A 22,702-nucleotide genomic window follows, 5' to 3' on the forward strand; every position below is an offset into this window, starting at 1 on the left:
AAATTATTTGATTTAGACTGAATGAAAATAAATACTGTATTCTTGTGGAGCTTTGACCAATAGCATTGTCCTTTTACCATAAACTGTACTTATATTGCAATAATTAAAACAATTAATATGCATGTGTATATATATTGTATATACATATATACATACACGCTGTCAAACACACATACACACACGCAGTGTCAGAAGTGGCTTCATTTCATTTCCCAAAAAAACTGACACATTAACTTTACATATATAGATATAAAAGGGTAAAGGGAAGGGATTAAAAGAAAAAAAATACATATATCTTCCTCTGCTCACTCTATCAATTACTATGAAAGTGTAAAATGAAAGTTCGTGTAACTGATATCAGTTGTAGAAGGAGTGTTTCAGGCTGTATCAACCACTAGACTCTTATATCTTTTTAGGGGTTGCCTCAGCAGATAGGCGGAGCTGAGAACCAAGTGCAGACATCTTGATGCCAAAATCTAAAGCTTGCCATGCTGCTTACTATATTATTGTACAATCTCCTCTCCATTTACCTTAACCATGTAATGTGAGGGATGGCAAAACGCTAAAAAAAATAAATAAAAAAAAAAATAATAATAATAAGAACAAAAAACATTGTGCATCAAATAATTTAGACCCTTCTACCACACAGTTGTTATTAAAGATAAAGGAGATTGTACAAATCGCAATGTGCATGCTGAGCATTAGAGAGATATAAGGTAGCTGTTAATTCAACCCAGTAGCTTTACCTTATACTAGACTGATCATTTAACGCCATAATAAAATTTACTCTGAAACCAAATGTACACTACAAAAATGTAACTAGATTAGAGGGTAAAAATAAAAATTCACATACATCTGTTGTGCTTCTTGAATTGTCAAAAGCGGCAAAATTACCTTTTTGTAATGTCTCACCTCTTGATCTAGCCATGAGCTATACAAGTTTTATAGCCATTTTGTTAACTTACTTGATGAAAGCATACACCATAGTACATTCCGCTAAATGTAAATCCTACATCAACTTTGCATATTAAAAGTCTAAAACGTCTGTGATGTATACCGACTTTCCAAAAACAGTAAATATAAAAATGATAATAAAAATATATAGAGAGCGTGGAATGTGGAAAGGCTTGACTGTCGCGGTTTGTACATGTTGGTTCCTAATAATGCTTATCTACAAAATGCTATTAAAAAAATGCTTCGAGCAGGTTCAATGTCTTGGGTGGTATGAAACTATGCAGCTTGCATAAGGATAGCATTAAATCTATATAAATAACTATTTTCCCCACATTTTAGTAGCAGGTCTCTATACAAAATTCGCATCTTTGTAAAGGTAACTGCGTAATCTTTATGCTACCATAAATAAACTGATTGTATGGCCTTTTTACAAACTAAGTTTGTAATATTAATGGCCCTGAGTCTATTAATATTTTTACTATCATAAACAGTGGTTGTATTTGGAAGGGCTAACAGGAATGAGAAAGCATTAAAATTTAGAAGCTTTTACAAAATGCAGAATTTATGATACAGGTAAAATATCTCTGATTTTCAGATTTATATTGCCTAATGTTAGAAAAAATGTATATTTTTCACAGTTTAGTATATATCAGCTTCATCCTGCTGTTTTTGGGATGAACAACTTAAATAAAAAAATTCTTGAAAAGAAATGTACAGACCAGATCACAATTCTGTAACAATATAATTAGGTGCAGCGATACAAGTCCTTGTCCCCTTCTAGAACATCTATGTTTGTAGAAACAGTTGGGGTGGCTGGGTTTGAATCTTGGGAGATGGCTGCTACAGTAACAATTCTAGGGGAGCCAAGGACTCCAGTGACCGAGGCATCCAGGTCTCCTGATGTTACGATTGCCAGGGCGGTGCCACCTCCCTTTTTGTTTTGGTGGGTTTTGACATGTTTTGAAAGATGATCGCTCCTCATGAACCTTTTGGAACATTCTGGACACTCAAACCTCTTCTCACCTAAGAAATAAAAATACAGACCAATTTAACAATAATGAACTAAAGCTTATTCCTGGTAAATTACTAAATACAAACAAGGAACTGGTTTACCAGCCAAAGGACTTGAAATTCTTTTTGGCCAGCATAGCCAAGTCTGTGCCCTCCCTGCAGACTGCCATATAAATAAACAGAAGAGAGCGCCATCTTCTAAAAGGTAGTCGTTTATTAAAGTATAACTAAAGGCAAAATTTAAATGTTTGATAGAGTGGAGATGCATTAGAACACCCGTCAGTTTTAATTGTTGTCTGTGCCCCCGTTAAGGAGACTTACCCTCTCTATTTGTCCTGTTTACCATTATCATTAAAAAAGAAAGAAAACCCCAGATTTTGGGTTGTCCCTAGAAAAGTAATAAGAGGGAAAATCTTCCAATGAGGACACTAGTTCTGGTGAACTGGGGGTCCCCAAAGAATTCCCTCAACATGCAGGGATTTCCTCTGAATTGAAGGGAAATCTCTGCAATGGGAAACAAATGGCAAAATACAAATCTGACGGGGATAACCCACTCTTGCGTTATCAAAAAAAATAAAAAATATACCGTATATACTCGAGTATAAGCCGACCCGTGTCTAAGCCGAGGCCCCTAATTTTACCACAAAAAAATGGGAAAAATGATTGACTTGAGTATAAGCCTAGGGTGAAAATGCAGGGCGGCGGGCATGGTACAGAAGAATGCAGGGCTGCGGGCATGGTACAGGACAATGCAGGGCTGCCGGCATGGTACAGGACAATGCTACAGGTGTACCATACCCTCAGCACTGCATAATGGCAGGTAGTGCGGCTGTGTTTCACTTACCTGTTCTAGAAGCGCTTTAAATTTAAAAATTGCGCCGCCCGGTGCCGATGCGTCATTGCGCATGCGCCGCCGCCGCTCGGGAAAGCTCGTATACGGTCGGCTATTCCTGGGAATAGCCGAACGTGTACGGCCTGTCCCGAGCGGCGGCGGCACCTGTGCGGTGACACGTTGGCGCCGGGCAGCGCCATTTTTAAATGTAAAGCCGGGGACATTTTTTTTTTTTTGACTCGAGTATAAGCCGAGAGGGACGTTTTCAGCACAAAAAAATGTGATGAAAAACTTGGCTTATACTCGCGTATATACGTTATATATGTTTAGCCTATAGGTCTATATGAAACCATGAAAAGTATAAAAATATTATGCACTTGCTGCATTATCAAAGAGGTTGGCATATCTGTCCCATATCACATACATAGTCCTCTTGGAAGCGGCTGAGATATGCAGAGTTTGGCAGGGAGATGGCTGGTGGATGCAGAGCTGCATTGGGAGGTTGTTGGTATAAGCAGCAGTCACGGAGCCAGGCTGGAACTCAAGCTGCTGAGGATGTGGCTGGGAGCATCTGGGCTCGATTTCGGCTGGACCCCTCAGGAGCTTGCATTCCAGCCTGGCTCCGACTGCCACTCTGCCACTCCGGCTGCGACCACTAGCAGTCTTCCAGCGCAGCTCTGCACACACCAGCTATCTTCCTGCTGAACTCTACATATCCTGGCAGCTTCCAAGTGGACTCTTCATGTAATGTGACAGATATGCCTGCCCCTGTTTATTTAAATGCTGTGCATCTGCTTGACTCAAGACCTGGATCTGAGGCTACAACCATCTATAGTGGCTTTTTAGCGACTTTCTCACTGAACATCCATTCATTTTAGGCCCTTCTTCATTTACCCTTGAGTCCACTTTTTTTTTTTTTCCATTATCATTAAATTTAATATTGCCCCACAGACCTACACTGTTCTATTACAGTTAAGCAATACAGCCTGGTCCAAGACCAACCCCTAGCCTGTGATTGGACAATAGAACAAACAGAGGGTGCACAAGCCTAATACATTATCCTTAAAACATATTTTTATTTTTAAAAACTAGTTGGTAATATATTAACAAAACAGCAGGTACATCAAAGCTTGTCATAATACATCAGTTTCAAATGGTTGATACATCACATCACATGGAGGCACAGTATGAGTCCAAAAGGCTAACGTGTTTTGAGGGACTTTCCCTCTTCCTCAGAGGGACTCTAAAGAAAAGGGAAAATCCATTGAAAGAAATACTGTCCCTCCACGTGATGTGATGTATTGAGCATTTGAAGCTGATGTACCTGCGGTTTTGTGAGTATATTACCTACTATTTTTTAAAAATAAAAATAGGTTTTAAGAATAATGCACTAGACTGGTGCGCCCTCTGTTTGTTTTATGGTTGCAGTGAGTTCAGACTTCCCCAGGCTTGAGAGGGCAGCAAGGCATGGCATGTCCGTGAAAGCCAGGACCTGAATACAGGAATGAGAAGTTACTATCTCTGGGAACAATTTTCAAGCGCAGGAGGCAGTGTAATGGTTTGCTAGTTTGTGATTGGACAATGAAGGAGCATCAGTACACTGATGAGGTCATCTCTCTGCTCTTTCCTCCTTGTAAATGCACTGTACAAACCATGTGGCAAGTACCTGAGATAGTCTTCAGATTGGCCCTGTGGTGCCACCTGGGCCCAAGGAAAAACCTGTACATAAAATCTCAACTTCAAACCAAGACAAGATTAAAAGGCCATCGTTTATGCTAAGCTCAGGCAACAGACGAGGATTCCTGTGCTACCTGGGTCTGAGGGCCCTACAGGTAGAGTCAATTCTGCCTAAAGTTGGGCATAGATGAATCAAATCTCGGCGGACTCAGCAGGGACCAGCCAAGAATCAATCCATTTATGGGCAGGTTGGTTGTACTGGAGTTGATCCATCGAACAACTTCAGTACAACCAGACTGTTGGATTTTTTATATTCCATCACTGTCGGCGGCTATAAACAGCCAGCACTGATCATTGTGTTCTACCGGAAGGGAAGGCTTCCCACACAATAGTACTGTGGGAGGGATTCCCCCTTCAACAATAACTGTAATGATGGGGAAATGTAGCAATTTTCTTTCCTTCCACCCATTGTTGAAGGAAAGAAAATTGCAAAATCTTTGGGCTGCTTAACTTCTTGACAGTTGTTGAGATAAAATGCATTGATTTCAAGGAGTCATCTAAAGAAAAATAAACAACACATTCTCTCTAACTATATCGCTGCACCGTGCATTTTAAAGTGTTACTAAAGCCACAACAGTAAAATCCATCTGTATATGCAGTAAAGCATGCTTGTTATACTCACTGTGGAACCTAAGGGGTTAATCCTCTGCATGTGTAAAAAGGCTGTTTGATCCTCCCCTTCTTCCACTGTCCCCAATCCATCTCCTGATAAGACAGAGCCTTTGGAGTCACTCTGCACATGCTCAGTTTGGCGTGTATTGCTAGAGAGTTTTTTTTTTCTTGGGAGGGTGCATGTGATCAGCACAGGGCCAATCAACACTGTCCAGACAGAGGTTCAGGGGTCCTGCAGTCTCATAGGACAGTGAGAGAAGAATGAAAACTCCTCCTACAAGCTTTAACCAGACACTGATAGAAATCACAAACCTGCTATAACTGCTGATGAAAAAAGGTATTTAGCAGTTTATATTTACTAAAATAATTGCATTTCCATGTTCTGTGTACTGTGGGAAACCAGATATTGTGAATGCAGAGTAATGGGTTTAGTAACACTTTAACCACTTGCCGACTGCCTAACGCCGATCTACGTCGGCAGTCAGCCCCTCACAGGCAAAGTGACGTAGGGCTACGTCACTAGCTTGTGAGGGTCTAGGGAGCGAGCGCGCGCCCCCGGAGGCGCGCTCCCGCTCCCGCGTGGTCACGGACCCCCCCGCGCGTGTGACCGGCGGACCCGATGTCCGCTGGTCACTCGGCGGGGGAGAGGGAGAATGTCAGGCAGCTTGTGTAAACAAGCTGCCTGTCATTCTCCTTGCTGTTAGGATACTGATCACTCGGATCTAGTATGTAGATCCGTTGATCAGTGTCCATACAGCTCAAGCCCCAGCCAATCACAGTAGAAAGCACGCCCCTAGGGATACACACAGCCCCTCCCTCCCAAATAAAGTTAACCCCTTCACTACCAGTGTATTTTTACAGTAACAGTGCATATATATAGCACTGATTACTGTAGAAATGTCACTGGTAACCCCAAAAGTGTCAAAAATGTCAGTCAAGGGTCCGATCTGTCCGCCCCAATGTCGCAGTACCGCAAAAAAAATCGCAGATCGCCGCCATTACACGTTAAAAAAAAAAACAACAAAAATGACAGAAATCTTTCCCTTTGTTAGTAAACGCGATAACTTTTGCGCAAACCAATCAAAATACGCTTTTTGCGATTTTTTTTACCAAACATAGGTAGCATAAAACAAATTGGCCGAAAAAGTAAAAAAATTTTGATTTTTAAATTTTTTTGGGGGGGAATTTCATATAAAAAAATGTGAAAAATATTGCTATTTTTGCAAAATTTACGCTCTTTTTTTGTTTATAGCGCGTGATCAAAAAATCGCACAGGTGATCAAATACCACCAAAAGAAAGCTCTGTTTGTGGGAAAAAAAGGACGCCAAATTCGTTTAGGTACAGCGTCACACGACCGCGCAATTGTCCGTTAAAGTCACGCAGTGCCGAATCGCAAAATACCCCCTGGTCGGAATGGGGGTAAAATCTTCCGGGGCTTAAGTGGTTAAAGGGTTAGTTCACGTTTTTTAAAAAAAATTCTCTAGGCAGTCTATGAACACTAGTCCAGAATTTTAAACTAATCCAATATGAAAATACATCCCGTTATGCTCCTCCCATACCTGTAGGCATTTTGAGAACCCCTCTCATATTTTTCAGAGCTCCATCCTGTTCTCTTCTCCTTTGTCTACTTATCACCCAGCACCACTACTGTAAGTTTATGTCTCACCAAAGGATCTGAGAGGAAATATACAAACAACAACAGGGATTTGTTGAGCAGGACAGCCAGCTACACAAGGCTTCCAGGAAGAAACTAAAGGCACCCCGTGGGATTGACATTGGATATCTTGGGAAGGGAAAAAGGAATCCAGTTTACCTGTATGGGTTCTTCTGTGCCTCTGTAGCTCATCGCTTCTGGTAAACCTCTTGCCGCAGAAGATCCAGTTGCATACAAAAGGTCTTTCTCCAGTGTGCCAACGAAGATGTGCTCGAAGATGAGATGTTTTCCCATACACTTTTCCACATCCCTCAATGTGACATATGTGCTGTTTTTTCTTGCCGGGTTCACTATTTGCTCTGGAAAAAAAAATAGACACACAGGTTATCAGAGAAGCTGACAAATGTGCTGAATCAAACCACTACAAGATAAAACTACTGGTGTTGCCATCTTAGCTGACAACTTCAACCTCCAGGACAGGGAGTGGGAATTCCTACTTCATTCCCACCCACAAAAGGCCAAGAACCAAGATAGTACACCCTGCTAGCTGAGGCTGCAGCTGAATGGAGCAACCAATCCCAACAGCACGCAACATCTTAACTCACGTCCTGTTTAACCCTGTCACACCCACAAACACAAAGCATTACCGACACTGAAAGTGAGGGGAAGAGTCTCCAGTGGGGGGCACAGATAGAAGCAAAAAATAAAAATCTGGGCGTGTCTAACCAATTACTATTATAATGAAATATGTTTCTTGTGCGGTGTCAAAAATTGCTGGATTTGAGCTTTAAAGCAAGAATAGCCATTGACTGGTAGTTCGCCCCCATTATGTCATATCTAGGATGGTGGAAACCGAGTATTTTTATAGGGCAGCAAATTGCCACCTTGTCACTAATGACCTTAGGACCTCTCCTATTGAAAGAAAAAAGGGGAAAAAAGAAAAAGCACACCACAACACGACTCATAGCACATACAGTGGGTACGGAAAGTATTCAGACCCCCTTAAATTTTTCACTCTTTGTTATATTGCAGCCATTTGCTAAAATCATTTAAAATCATTCTTCTTCCTCATGAATGTACACATAGCACCCCATACTGACAGAAAAACACAGAATTGTTGACATTGTTGCAGATTTATTAAAAAAGAAAAACTGAAATATCACATGGTCCTAAGTATTCAGACCCTTTGCTGTGACACTCATATATTTAACTCAGGTGCTTTCCATTTCTTCTGATCATCCTTGAGATGGTTCTACACCTTCATTTGAGTCCAGCTGTGTTTGATTATACTGATTGGACTTGATTAGGAAAGCCACACACCTGTCTATATAAGACCTTCCAGATCACAATGCATGTCGGAGCAAATGAGAATCATGAGGTCAAAGGAACTGCCTGAAGAGCTCAGAGACAGAATTGTGGCAAGGCACAGATCTGGCCAAGGTTACAAGAAGATTTCTGCTGCACTTAAGGTTCCTAAGAGCACAGTGGCCTCCATAATCCTCAAATGGAAGACGTTTGGGACGACCAGAACCCTTCCTAGAGCTGGCCGTCCGGCCAAACTGAGCTATCGGGGGAGAAGAGCCTTGGTGAGAGAGGTAAAGAAGAACCCAAAGATCACTGTGGCTGAGCTCCAAAGATGCAGTCAGGAGATGGGAGAAAGTTGTAGAAATACTACCTGCCTTTGGGGACCAAACTTCCATGATAACAAGCCCCTACCTTGTTCCGTACTTATGTTATTCGAAGTTCCTTGTCTTATGTTAGGTTTGGTAATCCTACCAGGCTTTATGCTCCAACTACAGCGCACCGATCCCCCTCGTTATTTCTCCTAGCCTTTAAGGCTTGATTTATCACAAGGTTCTCTCTCCTGAAATATCTCTCTCAGATGTTTGCTCTCATCATATGCTCCAGAAGAAGCTTACTAGGTTAAGCGAAACATGTAGGGCAGCTGGGATTCAACCTAACATCTGTATCTACTATGTACAGACGACCCTTTGGAGACGGTCATCCCTTCTCCAGGGCCGCCTTATGAACACAGGTCATCCTTGTATCACTTGTGATTGTTGTACAAATAATCAATACTTGATAGGCTATGCGATTTGCACAACCGTTTTGAGGCCTTTCCGCCTTATTGTAATAATTTTTGTATATGATATGTTGTCTTTTTTATATGTCTCTCCTTCTGTGCTTTGTTATCTATGTGTTTTTGTGAATTTTCTAATAAAGAATATATAATTTTAATATTGGTGCCTATAAAGTCCAATCTCTTCCCTCCACTTTCTTCAACTTGCAAATTAGGATGTGGCACCCTTAAGTAACCCTTTTTGTGCGCCTAGACACCCTGCGATCTAGGAGTGCACATACTAAATTATTCTGACTGAAAGTTGTAGAAAGTCAACCATCACTGCAGCCCTCCACCAGTCGGGGCTTTATGGCAGAGTGGCCCGACGGAAGCCTCTCCTCAGTGTAAGACACATGAAAGCCCGCATGGAGTTTGCTAAAAAACACCTGAAGGACTCCAAGATGGTGAGAAATAAGATTCTCTGGTCTGATGAGACCAAAATAGAACTTTTTGGCCTTAATTCTAAGCGGTATCTGTGGAGAAAACCAGGCACTGCTCATCACCTGTCCAATACAGTCCCAACAGTGAAGCATGGTGGTGGCAGCATCATGCTGTGGGGGTGTTTTTCAGCTGCAGGGACAGGACGACTGGTTGCAATGGAGGGGAAAGATGAATGCGGCCAAGTACAGGGATATCCTGGACAAAAACCTTCTCCAGAATGCTCTGGACCTCAGACTGGGCCGAAGGTTTACCTTCCAACAAGACAATGACCCTAAGCACACAGCTAAAATAACGAAGGAGTGGCTTCACAACAACTCTGTGACTGTTCTTGAATGGCCCAGCCAGAGCCCTGACTTAAACCCAATTGAGCATCTCTGGAGAGACCTAAAAATGGCTGTCCACCAACGTTTACCATCCAACCTGACAGAACTGGAGAGGATCTGCAAGGAGGAATGGCAGAGGATCCCCAAATCCAGGTGTGAAAGACTTGTTGCATCTTTCCCAAAAAGACTCCTGGCTGTATTAGATCAAAAGGGGGCTTCTACTAAATACTGAGCAAAGGGTCTGAATACTTAGGACCATGTGATATTTCAGTTTTTCTTTTTTAATAAATCTGCAACAATGTCAACAATTCTGTGTTTTTCTGTCAGTATGGGGTGCTATGTGTACATTCATGAGGAAGAAGAATGAACTTAAATGATTTTAGCAAATGGCTGCAATATAACAAAGAGTGAAACATTTAAGGGGGTCTGAATACTTTCCGTACCCACTGTACATATATACATGCACTTTTACAGAAAAGTGTGCACATGCAAGTCAAACTGACCCAATCTACCTGGATTTAGATAGATTAACTGTTCAAGAATAGATCACCTATTCCATACTTGTCTGCAATGTATAAATGATTCAAGAAAATCCTACTGTATGTGGCCAGCTTTAAACAGAGTATCGCTTTGAACCTGGAAGGGATTATCTGGTCCATTTCAACTGTAAGCCATTGGTGCTGAAAATTAGCTCCACTAGCTTATTCCACAACCACACAAGCTTGATTGGATTGATATGTGGAAGATCTAAATTATACTACATTAGGTTAAATACACGGTCATATTCTTGGAATTTTTCCCAGACACTCTGAGCCATGTGGTCTAACCTCTAAAGCATAATATGCCTATGGGGAAAAAGGCTGTCACGAGGTTCAGATATTGAGTGACTTTAAAATATTACCCTACTGGTGTGAGCCAAGTAGTCTGCTATTGGCAACAGTATGAAGGACCAATCCTTACACTTGTTGGATTTATTGCTACCAGAATGGAATATATGTACAAAGAGTGCATTTAGTTCTGCACTCCTAAAACCCGGTCCAGACTATGGAGGGATCCACCCAGATGCTTGAGTCAGCCTTTCAGCACTCCGCTGAGAGCCTGAGCCACCCGCTCCCGCTGAGAGCCTGAGCCACCCGCTCCCACCCCTGCCCCCTCCACAGGAGAGGCAGAGCACAGAACAGTGACTGGTAGTCACCAGCTCTCTCCTCACTGAAGACTTTAATTAAGCGATTAAAGACCACTGATCCTAAAGGTGGTGGAGGACAGATGCAGCATCCGACTGATGCAGCATCCACCTAGGTGAGTATGATTGTTTTTGTTTTTTTTTATCTCACAGTTCTCTTTTAAAAGGCTTACCTTCCTTCCCCTTCTCTACAGTTAGGACACGAACAAGCAACTCTCCTCAGCCTCTTGCCAGTCTGCACCTCTTGATCTGACGATAGCTGAGACTGTTGAAGCTGCACCTGTGATATTTGATCAGGACTGACAGCACCGATGGTGGCATTGGTAAGCCCTCCAACAGCAATAGAGGCTATAGTAGCTTGCTGTACTTTGACACCATCACTCCCTTGCTGCTGACCTGGAGTTGGAAAATTAAAACAACCAATTGTTTAGTAATTTATTTATTTATTACAGGTATTTATACAGCGCTGTCAATTTACGCAGTGCTTTACATATATAATGTACATTCACATCAGTCCCTGCCCTCAAGGAGCTTAATTAGAAAAGGTCCTTCTACAAAAGTCAACATATACAATTGAAAATTATAATACAATTATTAATTCATGCTGAAACAGTTTAATGCCTCCCAACGTTCTTGAAAATAAAAGCAAAATTTGTATGAGGCTCAGTTAACACTGGTGTGATGCGAGAAACCCTGCAATTCCTGTGCAGGTTCCCGCATTGCACCTGAATCGCAGGCAGTTCACACTGACATCTGCGAACCGCTGCAGGAGTCAATGTAAAATTGATTACACCCTATAAATCAGCATCGCAGTGCGAACTGTGAACTGGTACAAGAATCGGATCACATGGGTGTGACCAAAAAAAAGGGTCCTGCACCATTTTGGTCTGAATGCAATGCGAATTTAGACAAACTGTATGGCTGAATTTGCATCGCACAAACATCGCATGTGATGTGTACAGAAATGCGGTGCGAATCTCATGCAATGTCTGTGATCGCACCAGTGTGAACCCAGCCTTATAGCCTAAATTTGGGTGAGCAGGAATTGTTTCTTTGTCTACATCAGCTAACTTTGAAGAAGTTCACATGACTTGCCTAACTTCTGGAAAGCCAAGTGAAATTGAAAGTAGCAATGCACATATCAAGTAAAACAATCCTCAACTACCTGTCTTTATCTGTCGGGGTCAGATTGATCACAGTTGTACCCCTCCTTCACAATATTGTCACTATCTGCCCCCACCGGTGGAACCCCTGTTCCCCTTCCACTTTTTTTCCCTCTCTCTTACTCTTCTTCCTATCCTTTTTTTGTATACGCTCATTGTGAATAGGAAACTATATGGGCATCATGGGGCCTTCTAGAAAATCTATGAAGAGGTTCCCAATAAGCGCTTGGAATCATCTCTTAAAACGATCTATTGGATCCTCTAATACTGAGATTTTTTGCTCTGGAAATACTTGATTCGAAGCCTGACATACAGTGCCAAAAATAATTTTTCGATCCCCTACAGATTTTGTAAGTTTGCCCAGTTACAAAGAAATGAAGAGTCTATCATTTTTATCATAGGTGTATTTTAAATGATAGAGACAGAATATAAACCAAAAATCCAGAGAACATGATACAAATGTTATAAATTGAGTTGCAGTTCAGGGAGTAAAAACTGGATTTTTGTAAGAACTTACTGTAAAATCCTTTTCTCTGAAGTCCATTGACAGACGCAGCAGCAATGCTTCTTTACCCTTGGGAGGTATCAAAGCAGTATAGGCATGAAGGGTGGGAAGAATGCAACCAAAAAACAGTCAACGTATTTCCAAGGCTAAAAACTTAGCCAACTGGGTAAGAAAAAAGCTCAACCAGTAACAACAGGAGCTTACCCACGAACAAAGTTTGACCCCTTAAAGAGAAAAAACAAGTCTCTTTACACAGCAGCCTGCAAAACCTTGCAGCCAAAAGAGGCATCCGAAGATGCCAATAAATGAATCTTCTAAAATTTTGTTAAAGTATGCACGGACAACCAAGTTGCCGCCTTACACACTTGAGCAACAGATGCCGGATGACAAAAGGCCCAAGAGGCACTCAGCGCTCTAGTAGAATGCACTCTCACAGGGAAAGGAGGTACCTGACTCTTCAATGAATAAGCCTGAACAACCATCTGCCTAATCCATCTGGATATGGTCGCAGCAGACACAGCCAAACCCTTACGAGATCCCTCAGTAAGGACAAAAAGAGAATCTGAAGTCCTAAAAGGCTCTGTGGCCAACAAGTAAACCCTGATCGCCCAAACCACATCCAGAAAATGCAGGGCAATTTCCTTAGGATGCTTAGGCTTAGGACGGAGTAAAGGCAAAACAATGTCTTCATTTAAATGGAAATCAGACACAACCTTAGGAAGAAAAGGACTGATTAGGTCGGAGAAGCACTTTATCTCTATGAACGACTAAGTAAGACGAACGACAGGAAAGCACCGCCAATTCAGACACTCTGCATGCAGAAGTGATAGCCACCAGAAAGGCAACCTTCTTAGATAATAAAGGCAGAGATATGTCCCTAATATTCTCAAAAGGAGGCTTTTGAAGAACAGACAAAACCAAATTCAGATCCCACGGAGGCAAAGGGGATTTTCTCAGAGGAGCCAGATGACACACCCCTTGAATAAAGGTGCGGATCAAGGAATTAGTTGCCAATAGGCATTGGAAGTAATTAGCTAAGGCCGACACTTGGCCCTTGATCGTGCCCAAGGCCAACCGTTGCACAACTCCTTTCTGCAAGAAAGCCAAGACCCTCGAAACGGAAAACAAGCGAGGATGCAAGTTTTGCGATTCACACCACGAAATATACATCTTCCGAGTACGATGATACATTTTTCTAGCACCACCAGAATTACTGGCACCTTTTCCACCGCATATCTGTGGAGGAACCTCGACAACAGCTGTATCGCAGGAAAGGCATAAAGCAGCCTATACTGGCTCCAAGGAGCCACCAATGCATCTGTGGCGTCAGCCAGAGGGTCTCGAACCCCAGGAAATGAAACTTCGTACCTTCTTGTTCAGATGAGACGCAAACATGTCGACCTCCGGGGTGCTCCACCGGACATACAGGAGATTAAATATCTCTGGATGCAGGGACCATTCCCCTTGGTCCAGAACTTGACAACTCAGGTAATCCGCCTGCCAATTCTCCACTCCTGGAATGTGAACTGCTGAAAGAGCCTGAACATGTTCCTCGACCCAAGTCAGAATATTGTCATGGTCTTACCTTCTTGCTGTTCTCCTTCGTTTGACATGTGCTGGCGGCCATCTTGGTTTCTGGGTTTCTTGTAGCCTCCCACCCTGCGGCTCCTCCTTCCCACTGGGAGGAGCTGGATACCTAGCTCATATATATAGGAGGTCTGTGGCTTCAGTTCCCTGCTTGGTCCTCCTGTGTTCTCATGCTACTAAGACTGCTGCTACTTCTGGTTCCTGTTCCTGGCTTCGTCTGACTACCCTGCTGGTTCCTGATCCTGGCTTCGTCTGACTACCCTGCTGGTTCCTGTTCCTGGCTTCGTCTGACTACCCTGCTGGTTCCTGATCCCTGGCTTCGCAAAGACTCTGCATCGGTTTCGCCATCCGTTTGGACTTTTGCTTTATAGCTTGTTTTTCAATAAAGCTTTCTTATTTTCACTTATCTGTTGTTGTACGTCTGGTTCATGGTTCCGTGACATTAGGACCAAGCCATGAATTCTGACGGTACAGGGCCATCCTCGCTACCCACGCTGGTTGCCAGACTTGATCAGCAGGATCACCTGTTGGGTCGGTTCGCCGTGGTGTTGCAAACCCTGCTTGAACGCACGGTACCCCAGGCCACGAATTCTGACGGTGCAGGGCCATCCTCACTACCCACGCTGGTTGCCAGACTTGATCAGCAGGATCACCTGTTGGGTCAGTTCGCCGTGGCATTGCAAACCCTGCTTGAACGCACGGTTCATTTCGCTCCCGTTGCCGATGGGTCGGTTGTCGCTCCTGGGTCCGCTCCTACTGCCGCTCCGGTTGTTGCGCCAGAGTCTACCCCGACACCTGTTGTTGCGCCTGCGGTGTTTCGGGGTATGTCCGGTTCTGCCCCCCTTCCACAGCGCTTTGGGGGAGAGCCAACTCAGTGCCGAGGTTTCCTTAACCAGGTGGGCATTTATTTAGAGTTGCTGCCACATGCCTTTCCTACTGAGAGATCAAAGGTGGGCTTCTTAATCTCGCTGCTCTCGGACAAGGCCTTGGCCTGGGCCAGCCCTTTATGGGAGAACAACAATCCGGTGGTTGCCGAGTTTTCCGGTTTTGTTGCTTCTCTTCGGAAGGTATTCGATGTGCCGGCTCGTGCTGCCTCTGCTGCGAAGCTCCTTATGTCCATCAGACAGGGTTCACGATCCGTAGCTGAATACGCCATTGAGTTTCGTACCCTGGCAGCAGAGGTGGGCTGGAATAATGAGGCTCTGGTCGCTGCTTTCTCTCATGGTCTCTCGGATGCCTTGAAGGATGAGGTTGCAGCTAAGGACCTACCAGTGGAGCTCGAGTCTCTTATTTCTTTCCTGATTTTGATTGACACCAGACTCAGGGAGAGACCTTCCTTTAAGGAGAGTCTGCGGAGGCCTCCTAACAGATTGGCGCCTACCTTTGTTGTCCCACCCGTGCCTCCCTCTCCTCCCACGCCTCCTGGGGATGACTTGTCTGGGGGTGAACCCATGCAGCTGGGGTTTGCTCGCCTGTCCGAGGGGGAGAGGGTACTCCGGAGATGCGAGGGCCGATGCATGTACTGTGGTCTCGGTGGGCATTTTCGGTTGGCATGTCCGAACCGTCCAGGGAAACGCTCGCACCTGAGATCCTGTCGGGGGCAGATCTTGGGTGGAGTCTCCTCGTCCCCGGTTTCCCGTGTTGACAAACCACTGATCACTGTTGTCCTTTCCTGGGTCGGGGGCTCGGTGACGACCCAGGCGTTGGTGGACTCTGGTGCTGGTGGTTTGTTCATTGATAGTGATAGTGTGTTCGCAGCCGCCAATTCCATACCTCTGCAGGCTCGAGGTTCTCCTCTGGCTCTTGAGGCGATAGACGGCAGACCCCTTCTGCCGCCACACGTGACTCATGAGACCCTTCCAGTGGGGTTAGCCATTGGTGCCGTCCACAGAGAGTCGGTCTGCTTCCAGGTTATTTCGTCTCCACACTACTCGGTGGTCTTGGGGTACCCCTGGCTCCAGAAGCATAATCCGATTTTCGATTGGAGATCGGCCGAGATCCTCTCGTGGTCACCGCAGTGTGGGGCTAGTTGCATCCATGGGCCTGTCAAGTTGCTGTGTACTTCCTCGGACTCTCTGTTGCCCCCTGAATACGAGGAGTACCGGGATGTATTCGATAAGGTGCGCGCGGTTGCCCTACCTCCGCACCGCCCATACGATTGTGCCATCGAGTTACAATCTGGTGCCGTTCCTCCTCGTGGCAAAGTCTATCCACTGTCGGTAGCGGAGAATGAGGCCATGGAGGAGTACGTGAGGGAGGCGCTTTCACGTGGACACATTCGCAAATCCTCGTCCCCGGCAGGGGCTGGATTTTTCTTTGTGAAAAAGAAGGGCGGTGAGTTGAGGCCTTGCATCGATTACAGGGGTCTCAATCGCATCACGATCAAGAACGCTTACCCGATACCCTTGATTTCCGAGCTGTTCGATCGCCTTAAAGGGGCCACGGTCTTTACCAAACTCGACCTGAGGGCGGCATATAACCTCGTAAGGATCAAGGCGGGCGATGAGTGGAAGACCGCGTTTAACACCAGGACCGGTCATTATGAATCCTTGGTTATGCCCTTTGGGCTGTGCAATGCGCCCGCAGTCTTTCAGGAATTCATCAACGATGTTTTCCGTGACCTGTTGCAGCAGTGTGTGGTGGTCTACCTGGATGACATCTTGGTATATTCTGAGTCCATGGAGACCCACATTCTGGATGTCAAACGAGTGTTGCAACGGTTACGAGAGAACAAGCTGTTCGGTAAGCTTGAGAAATGCGAATTTCACCGATCCCAGGTAACCTTCTTAGGTTACATCATTTCCGCTGAGGGGTTCTCCATGGATCCTGAGAAGGTTTCGGCTGTCTTACAGTGGCCCCAGCCCAGTGGTCTTCGCTCCCTGCAGCGCTTTTTGGGCTTCGCCAATTATTATCGGAAGTTCATCAGGGACTTTTCCATGCTAGCCAAGCCTCTCACGGATCTGACCAGGAAGGGCAGTAATTCCCAGGTCTGGCCGCCCGAGGCCATCCGAGCTTTTGAGGCTCTAAAGTCCGCCTTTGTGTCGGCTCCGATTCTGTCGCATCCCAACCCTGGGTTGCCCTTTGTCCTCGAGGTGGACGCGTCTGAGACGGGAGTAGGCGCCCTTCTGTCTCAGCGTAGAACACCAGAGGGTCCTCTGCTTCCTTGTGGGTTTTACTCCCGGAAACTGTCTTCCGCGGAGTGCAACTACCAGATTGGTGACAGGGAGTTATTGGCCATCGTGCAGGCTCTTAAAGAATGGAGGCACTTGCTCGAGGGTTCGGTGGTTCCGGTCCTCATCCTGACGGACCACAAGAATCTGACCTACCTCTCTGAGGCCAAGAGATTGACACCACGTCAGGCCAGATGGGCTCTGTTCTTGTCACGTTTTAATTACGTGGTCTCCTACCTACCCGGTTCCAAGAACATCAGGGCTGATGCCTTATCACGGCAGTACTCCGACCTGTCCAGGGAGGAGTCGATTCCGACTTCGGTCATACCTCCGAATCAGATCCTGGCTGCCATTCGCACCAGCCTGACCTCTCCCCTTGGTGAGCAGATTTTGGCGGCTCAATCTGGTGCTCCCTCTGGGAGACCCAACGGCAGATGTTTTGTGCCTGAGGAGTTGCGCACTCGGTTGTTGCGAACCTACCATAACTCCAAGACCGCGGGGCATCCTGGAAAGAATCAGCTGTCCTGGGCTGTTTCACGTCTGTTCTGGTGGCCTTCCCTACGTTCCGACATCGCCGCATATGTAGCGGCATGCTCCGTTTGTGCCCAGAGTAAGTCCCCTCGGCACCTTCCGTTGGGCCTTCTGCAACCCTTAGCCACCGGGGAGCGCCCATGGTCACACCTGGGGATGGATTTCATTGTGGACCTCCCTGCATCCCGAGGCCATACGGTCATTCTCATGATTGTGGATCGGTTTTCCAAAATGTGTCACTGTGTTCCTCTCAAGAAGTTACCCTCTGCACAGGAGTTGGCCACGATTTTTGCCAGGGAGGTCTTCCGGTTGCACGGTTTGCCCAAGGAGATTGTGTCGGATCGGGGGAGTCAGTTTGTGTCCAGGTTCTGGCGTGCCTTTTGCTCCCAGTTGGGGATTCATCTCTCCTTCTCCTCGGCCTACCACCCTCAGTCCAATGGGGCCGCAGAACGTTCCAATCAGGCCTTGGAGCAATTCCTTCGTTGCTATGTCTCCGATCACCAAGACAATTGGGTTGACCTCCTGCCTTGGGCTGAGTTTGCCAGGAACACGGCGGTGAACTCTTCCTCTGGGACGTCTCCCTTCATGGCCAACTATGGGTTCCAACCTGCCGTGTTACCGGAGGTATTCTCTCCCCAGGATATTCCGGCTGTGGAGGATCACCTTTCCGTCCTACGTGCTTCTTGGGTACAGATCCAGAAGTCCCTTGAGGTCTCTGCGCAGCGCCAGAGACTCCAGGCTGATCGCAGACGAGCGCCTGCTCCTTCCTACCAGGCCGGAGACCGTGTATGGTTGTCCACCCGCAACCTCAACCTTCGAGTGCCCACTCCCAAGCTGGCGCCTCGCTTTGTTGGTCCCTTCCGAGTGCTTCGCAGGGTAAACCCGGTAGCCTATGCCCTTGCGCTTCCTCCTGGCATGCGGATCTCCAACGTGTTTCATGTCTCCCTGTTGAAGCCTCTGGTGTGTAATCGTTTCACTTCCTCGGTTCCTCGGCCTCGTCCGGTCCGAGTGGGCAATCGTGAGGAGTATGAGGTGAGCAATATCCTGGACTCACGCCTGGTCCGCGGTCGGGTGCAGTTTTTGGTTCATTGGCGTGGTTATGGTCCAGAGGAGCGTTCCTGGGTTCCCTCCGCAGATGTCCATGCTCCTGCCTTGCTCCGAGCCTTCCACGCACGCTTCCCTCAGAAACCGTTCTTTTCTCCGCGGAGGAGGGGCCCTTGAGGGGGAGGTACTGTCATGGTCTTACCTTCTTGCTGTTCTCCTTCGTTTGACATGTGCTGGCGGCCATCTTGGTTTCTGGGTTTCTTGTAGCCTCCCACCCTGCGGCTCCTCCTTCCCACTGGGAGGAGCTGGATACCTAGCTCATATATATAGGAGGTCTGTGGCTTCAGTTCCCTGCTTGGTCCTCCTGTGTTCTCATGCTACTAAGACTGCTGCTACTTCTGGTTCCTGTTCCTGGCTTCGTCTGACTACCCTGCTGGTTCCTGATCCTGGCTTCGTCTGACTACCCTGCTGGTTCCTGTTCCTGGCTTCGTCTGACTACCCTGCTGGTTCCTGATCCCTGGCTTCGCAAAGACTCTGCATCGGTTTCGCCATCCGTTTGGACTTTTGCTTTATAGCTTGTTTTTCAATAAAGCTTTCTTATTTTCACTTATCTGTTGTTGTACGTCTGGTTCATGGTTCCGTGACAAATCTAGGCCACCTCCTGGGCCACCCGGGCACTCCTTGTGCCCCCTTGGTGATTGATGTAGGCCACAGCCGTAGCATTGTCAGATTGAATCCTAACCGGGGAACCTTGTGGTCGATTTGTCCAGTGGAGCAGGCAAAGCTTGATTGCTTGGAGTTCCAGTACATTTATCGGTAAAGAGGACTCCTCTGTCAGACTCCCTGGGCACAAAGATTGTCCAGTCCTCCACCACAGCCCAACAAGCTGTCATCCGTGGGGACCACCGTCCACAACAGCGGTAGAAAGGACTTGCGCTGGCTCAGGGCGAGTGACAGAAGCCACCACGAGAGCATTGACCTTGTGAGTCAGCTCAAACATATCATTCTGTCCAAGGACTGCCACTTGACAAGAATCTCCTTTTGCAGAGGCCAGGAATGAAATTGAGCAAATGGCTCGAAGGTGGACACCATCAGCCCCAAGGCTCTCATGCAAGTCAGCAGAGATGAGAGATCATTCTCCAACAGCAACCTAATCTCTCCCTGCAACATCTGATGTTTGTCCCCGGGAATAAAGACCCTCGCCAGAGAGGAGTCTAAAGTCAGACCCAAGTAAGTCAGTCGCACCGACGGGGACAGTGCAGATTTTTTGAAGTTGATGGTCCACCTGAACTCCTGAAGGATCTGGACCGTGATTGACAGGTTGGCCAACAAGGTTGGGTGAGAGTTTGCTCTCAACAGGAGATCATCCAGATATCCAGGGATCCCAATCCCTCTTTTGCGGCACAAAGTCAACACTGGAGCCAAAACCTTGGTGAAGACTCTGGGAGTGGAGGCCAGACCAAAGGCTAATGCCACAAATTGAAAGTGCTCCTCCGCCACTGCAAAACAGAGATATCTCTGATGTCTCCCCATATATAGGGATGTGCAGATACGCATCTTTGATATCGATGGAGGCTAGAAAGTCCCCTTGAGTTAAAGATGCTACCACCAACCGAATGGATTCCATCCGAAACTTCTGCACCAACACAAAGCGGTTCAGTGACTTTAGGTCCAAAATTGGACGCACCTTGCCCTCCTTTCTGGGCACCATGAACAGGTTTGAATAAAAACCTCAAAACCGTTCCCGCTTAGGAATTGGCACAATCACTCCTTGTGCAAGGAGATCCTGCACTGCCTCCCTGAGATCCTTCAAGCGATCCAGAGACAGACAAAGATGAGGGAAAAAAATCTGTTTGCTGGGCGAGACCGAAATTCGATCTTGTACCCTGAACGAATTAGTTTGTGAACCCATTTGTCCTGAATCAAAGATGTCCAGGGTTCCTAAAAGTAATGTAGACGTCCCCCCACCCCCAAATTGGGGGGCAACCCTTTATGCCGCAGAGGATTTGTCCGCTGAACCGGACTGGCTAGTCTTAGGCTTATTCAACCAATTCCCTAAAGAGGCTCTGAACGGTTTACCTTTTTCTTGTGCCCCGAGGCATGAAAAAAACGTCTATGAGCCGTGAAAGAGGGCCCCCATTTACTTTGGGGTTCCTTACCTTTTGAGGATTGGGGGAGAATAGTACTCATACCCCCCCGAAAAACCTTAGATCAACTCATCCAAGGAGTCTCCAAACAGACGTTCTCCCAAAAGGGGGAGATCAGTTAAGGCCTTCTTAGATGCCCGGTCCGCCGACCAGCTCTTCAGCCACACCATTCGGCGTATGGCAATCCCTACCGCTGACACTCTGGCAACCAGAGGGGCCGAGTCAAGGGCCGCATCACACAGGAACACCAGGGCCTGGGCCATCTGGTCCGTGAGCTCAGAGTCGGGGAAACCATCTCAGTGGTCAAGTTACCACCAAGCACTTTAACCCATTCCGTTACCGTATGAGAAACCAGTTGCTCATTCACAATATCGTGAAAGTCCTCGGGACAAGGGAACACCTGACCCGACTTCTGGGCTTTGCAGGAGCCAAAAACTACCTGCTTTCCTGACCGTGTGGGCTCATCATCCAATTTCAATATTTCCCTTACTGAATGAATCAGTGCTTCCACCATAGCGCTTTCCAGCGCTGCAGCCGAGGAGGATATATCCTCCTCACCATCCGACTGCGAGGACAGGGATCCCTCAGAGAGGGGGGTTGTCCTAAGCGACCATATCAGGCTCTGAATCAGAGGACAGAGAAGGCAGTGGGCGTTTTTGGCTAGTGACATGTTTCATTAGAAAATCCACCTTTGACGCCAGATTTTCCAAATGCTGCAGAAAGGGACATGAGAGACTGTGATCTGGATGCACCGGCAGTCACACTGAGGGGGTCTGGAGGGGAAATATCTGCTTGGGACTCCATTTTGCAAGTTGTATAAAAAAAGGTGTATCTCCCCTTTAAATCGTGACCATTGTGAATTGCTGTAACCAGAGTCACCCTTAAATAGTGGCAGGAGCAGAGTGTGCCCAAGGAATGCCCAAAATAAGACCCCTATACTGTACCACCTCACAGTGTAATCAGCAACTCTGCAGCATGGAGATTCAGCATGAAACCTCTCACAGAAAGTGACATAGAATCACAAGAGGCCAAAGACTGCCTATGTAGCTCCAGGCTACAACAAAATAGTGCCAATGCAAAAGCATAGGAAACTCAGGGAAAATGGCTGCTGTACCTTACACACAGAGAACCGATGCCCACACTTAAGATGGCGGCTAAAAACGCTGCCATGCGTTCAGGACCCAGACATGAGGCCACCACAGGGATCTACCTAAAAAGACCCAACAGGACAAGGTAACAGTGTACACCACCCCCCCCCCCCCAAGGTGCCAGGCCCCGAATATAGCGCCCACATGCGGAAGCAGGGAGGTTAGGGCCCGGTCCTGATAGGCCTGGGGGATCTTTTAGGAAAAAACCTGTCCTGTTATCCCCAGGAGTGGGCCCACATCACCCCCCCCCCCCCAGAGGCCGCTAGGGACATGAAGGGTTTAGTATTACTCACAATACCATGGACAGGGTGGGCTCTGCTCCGGGCAGACAGTCTCTCACCCTGAGTGGGGGTGCTGTCAGCCAAGGGGTACGCTGCGACTCAGGGCGTTCCAGGTCGACGCGTCCCGGCGAGATTTCTGCTCGCAGGCTCGTCCCCATCCACAGGGGCTCCGTCGTGGCGAGGCCTAGTTGACCATAACCTGCTCACGCTCGTTGGCTAGGCTGGGAGACCGTAAGGATCTAGAATATCCAGTGCGAAA

The 22,702-nt window shown here is 46.6% G+C and overlaps 1 protein-coding gene across 4 annotated transcripts in view; it reads right to left on the reverse strand.

Moving 5' to 3' along the window:
* Positions 1-758: 758 nt before the first annotated feature.
* The window catches only part of SP4 (Sp4 transcription factor), a 51,562-nt gene continuing 29,618 nt past the window's right edge, over positions 759-22,702 (reverse strand). For all 4 annotated transcript variants that reach the window (XM_082259100.1, XM_082259099.1, XM_082259098.1 and 1 more), the window contains exons 4-6: positions 11,041-11,263; positions 6,961-7,160; positions 759-1,977 (exon numbers count right to left, since the gene is read on the reverse strand). In XM_082259100.1, the coding sequence (XP_082115226.1) occupies positions 1,700-1,977; positions 6,961-7,160; positions 11,041-11,263 (701 nt within the window). In that variant the 3' untranslated portion in view covers positions 759-1,699. The remainder of the gene's footprint in view (positions 1,978-6,960; positions 7,161-11,040; positions 11,264-22,702) is intronic.

The sequence above is a fragment of the Pelophylax lessonae genome (genome assembly GCF_965119305.1).
Source record: "Pelophylax lessonae genome assembly, chromosome: 5".
Classification (NCBI taxonomy): Eukaryota; Metazoa; Chordata; class Amphibia; order Anura; family Ranidae; genus Pelophylax; species Pelophylax lessonae.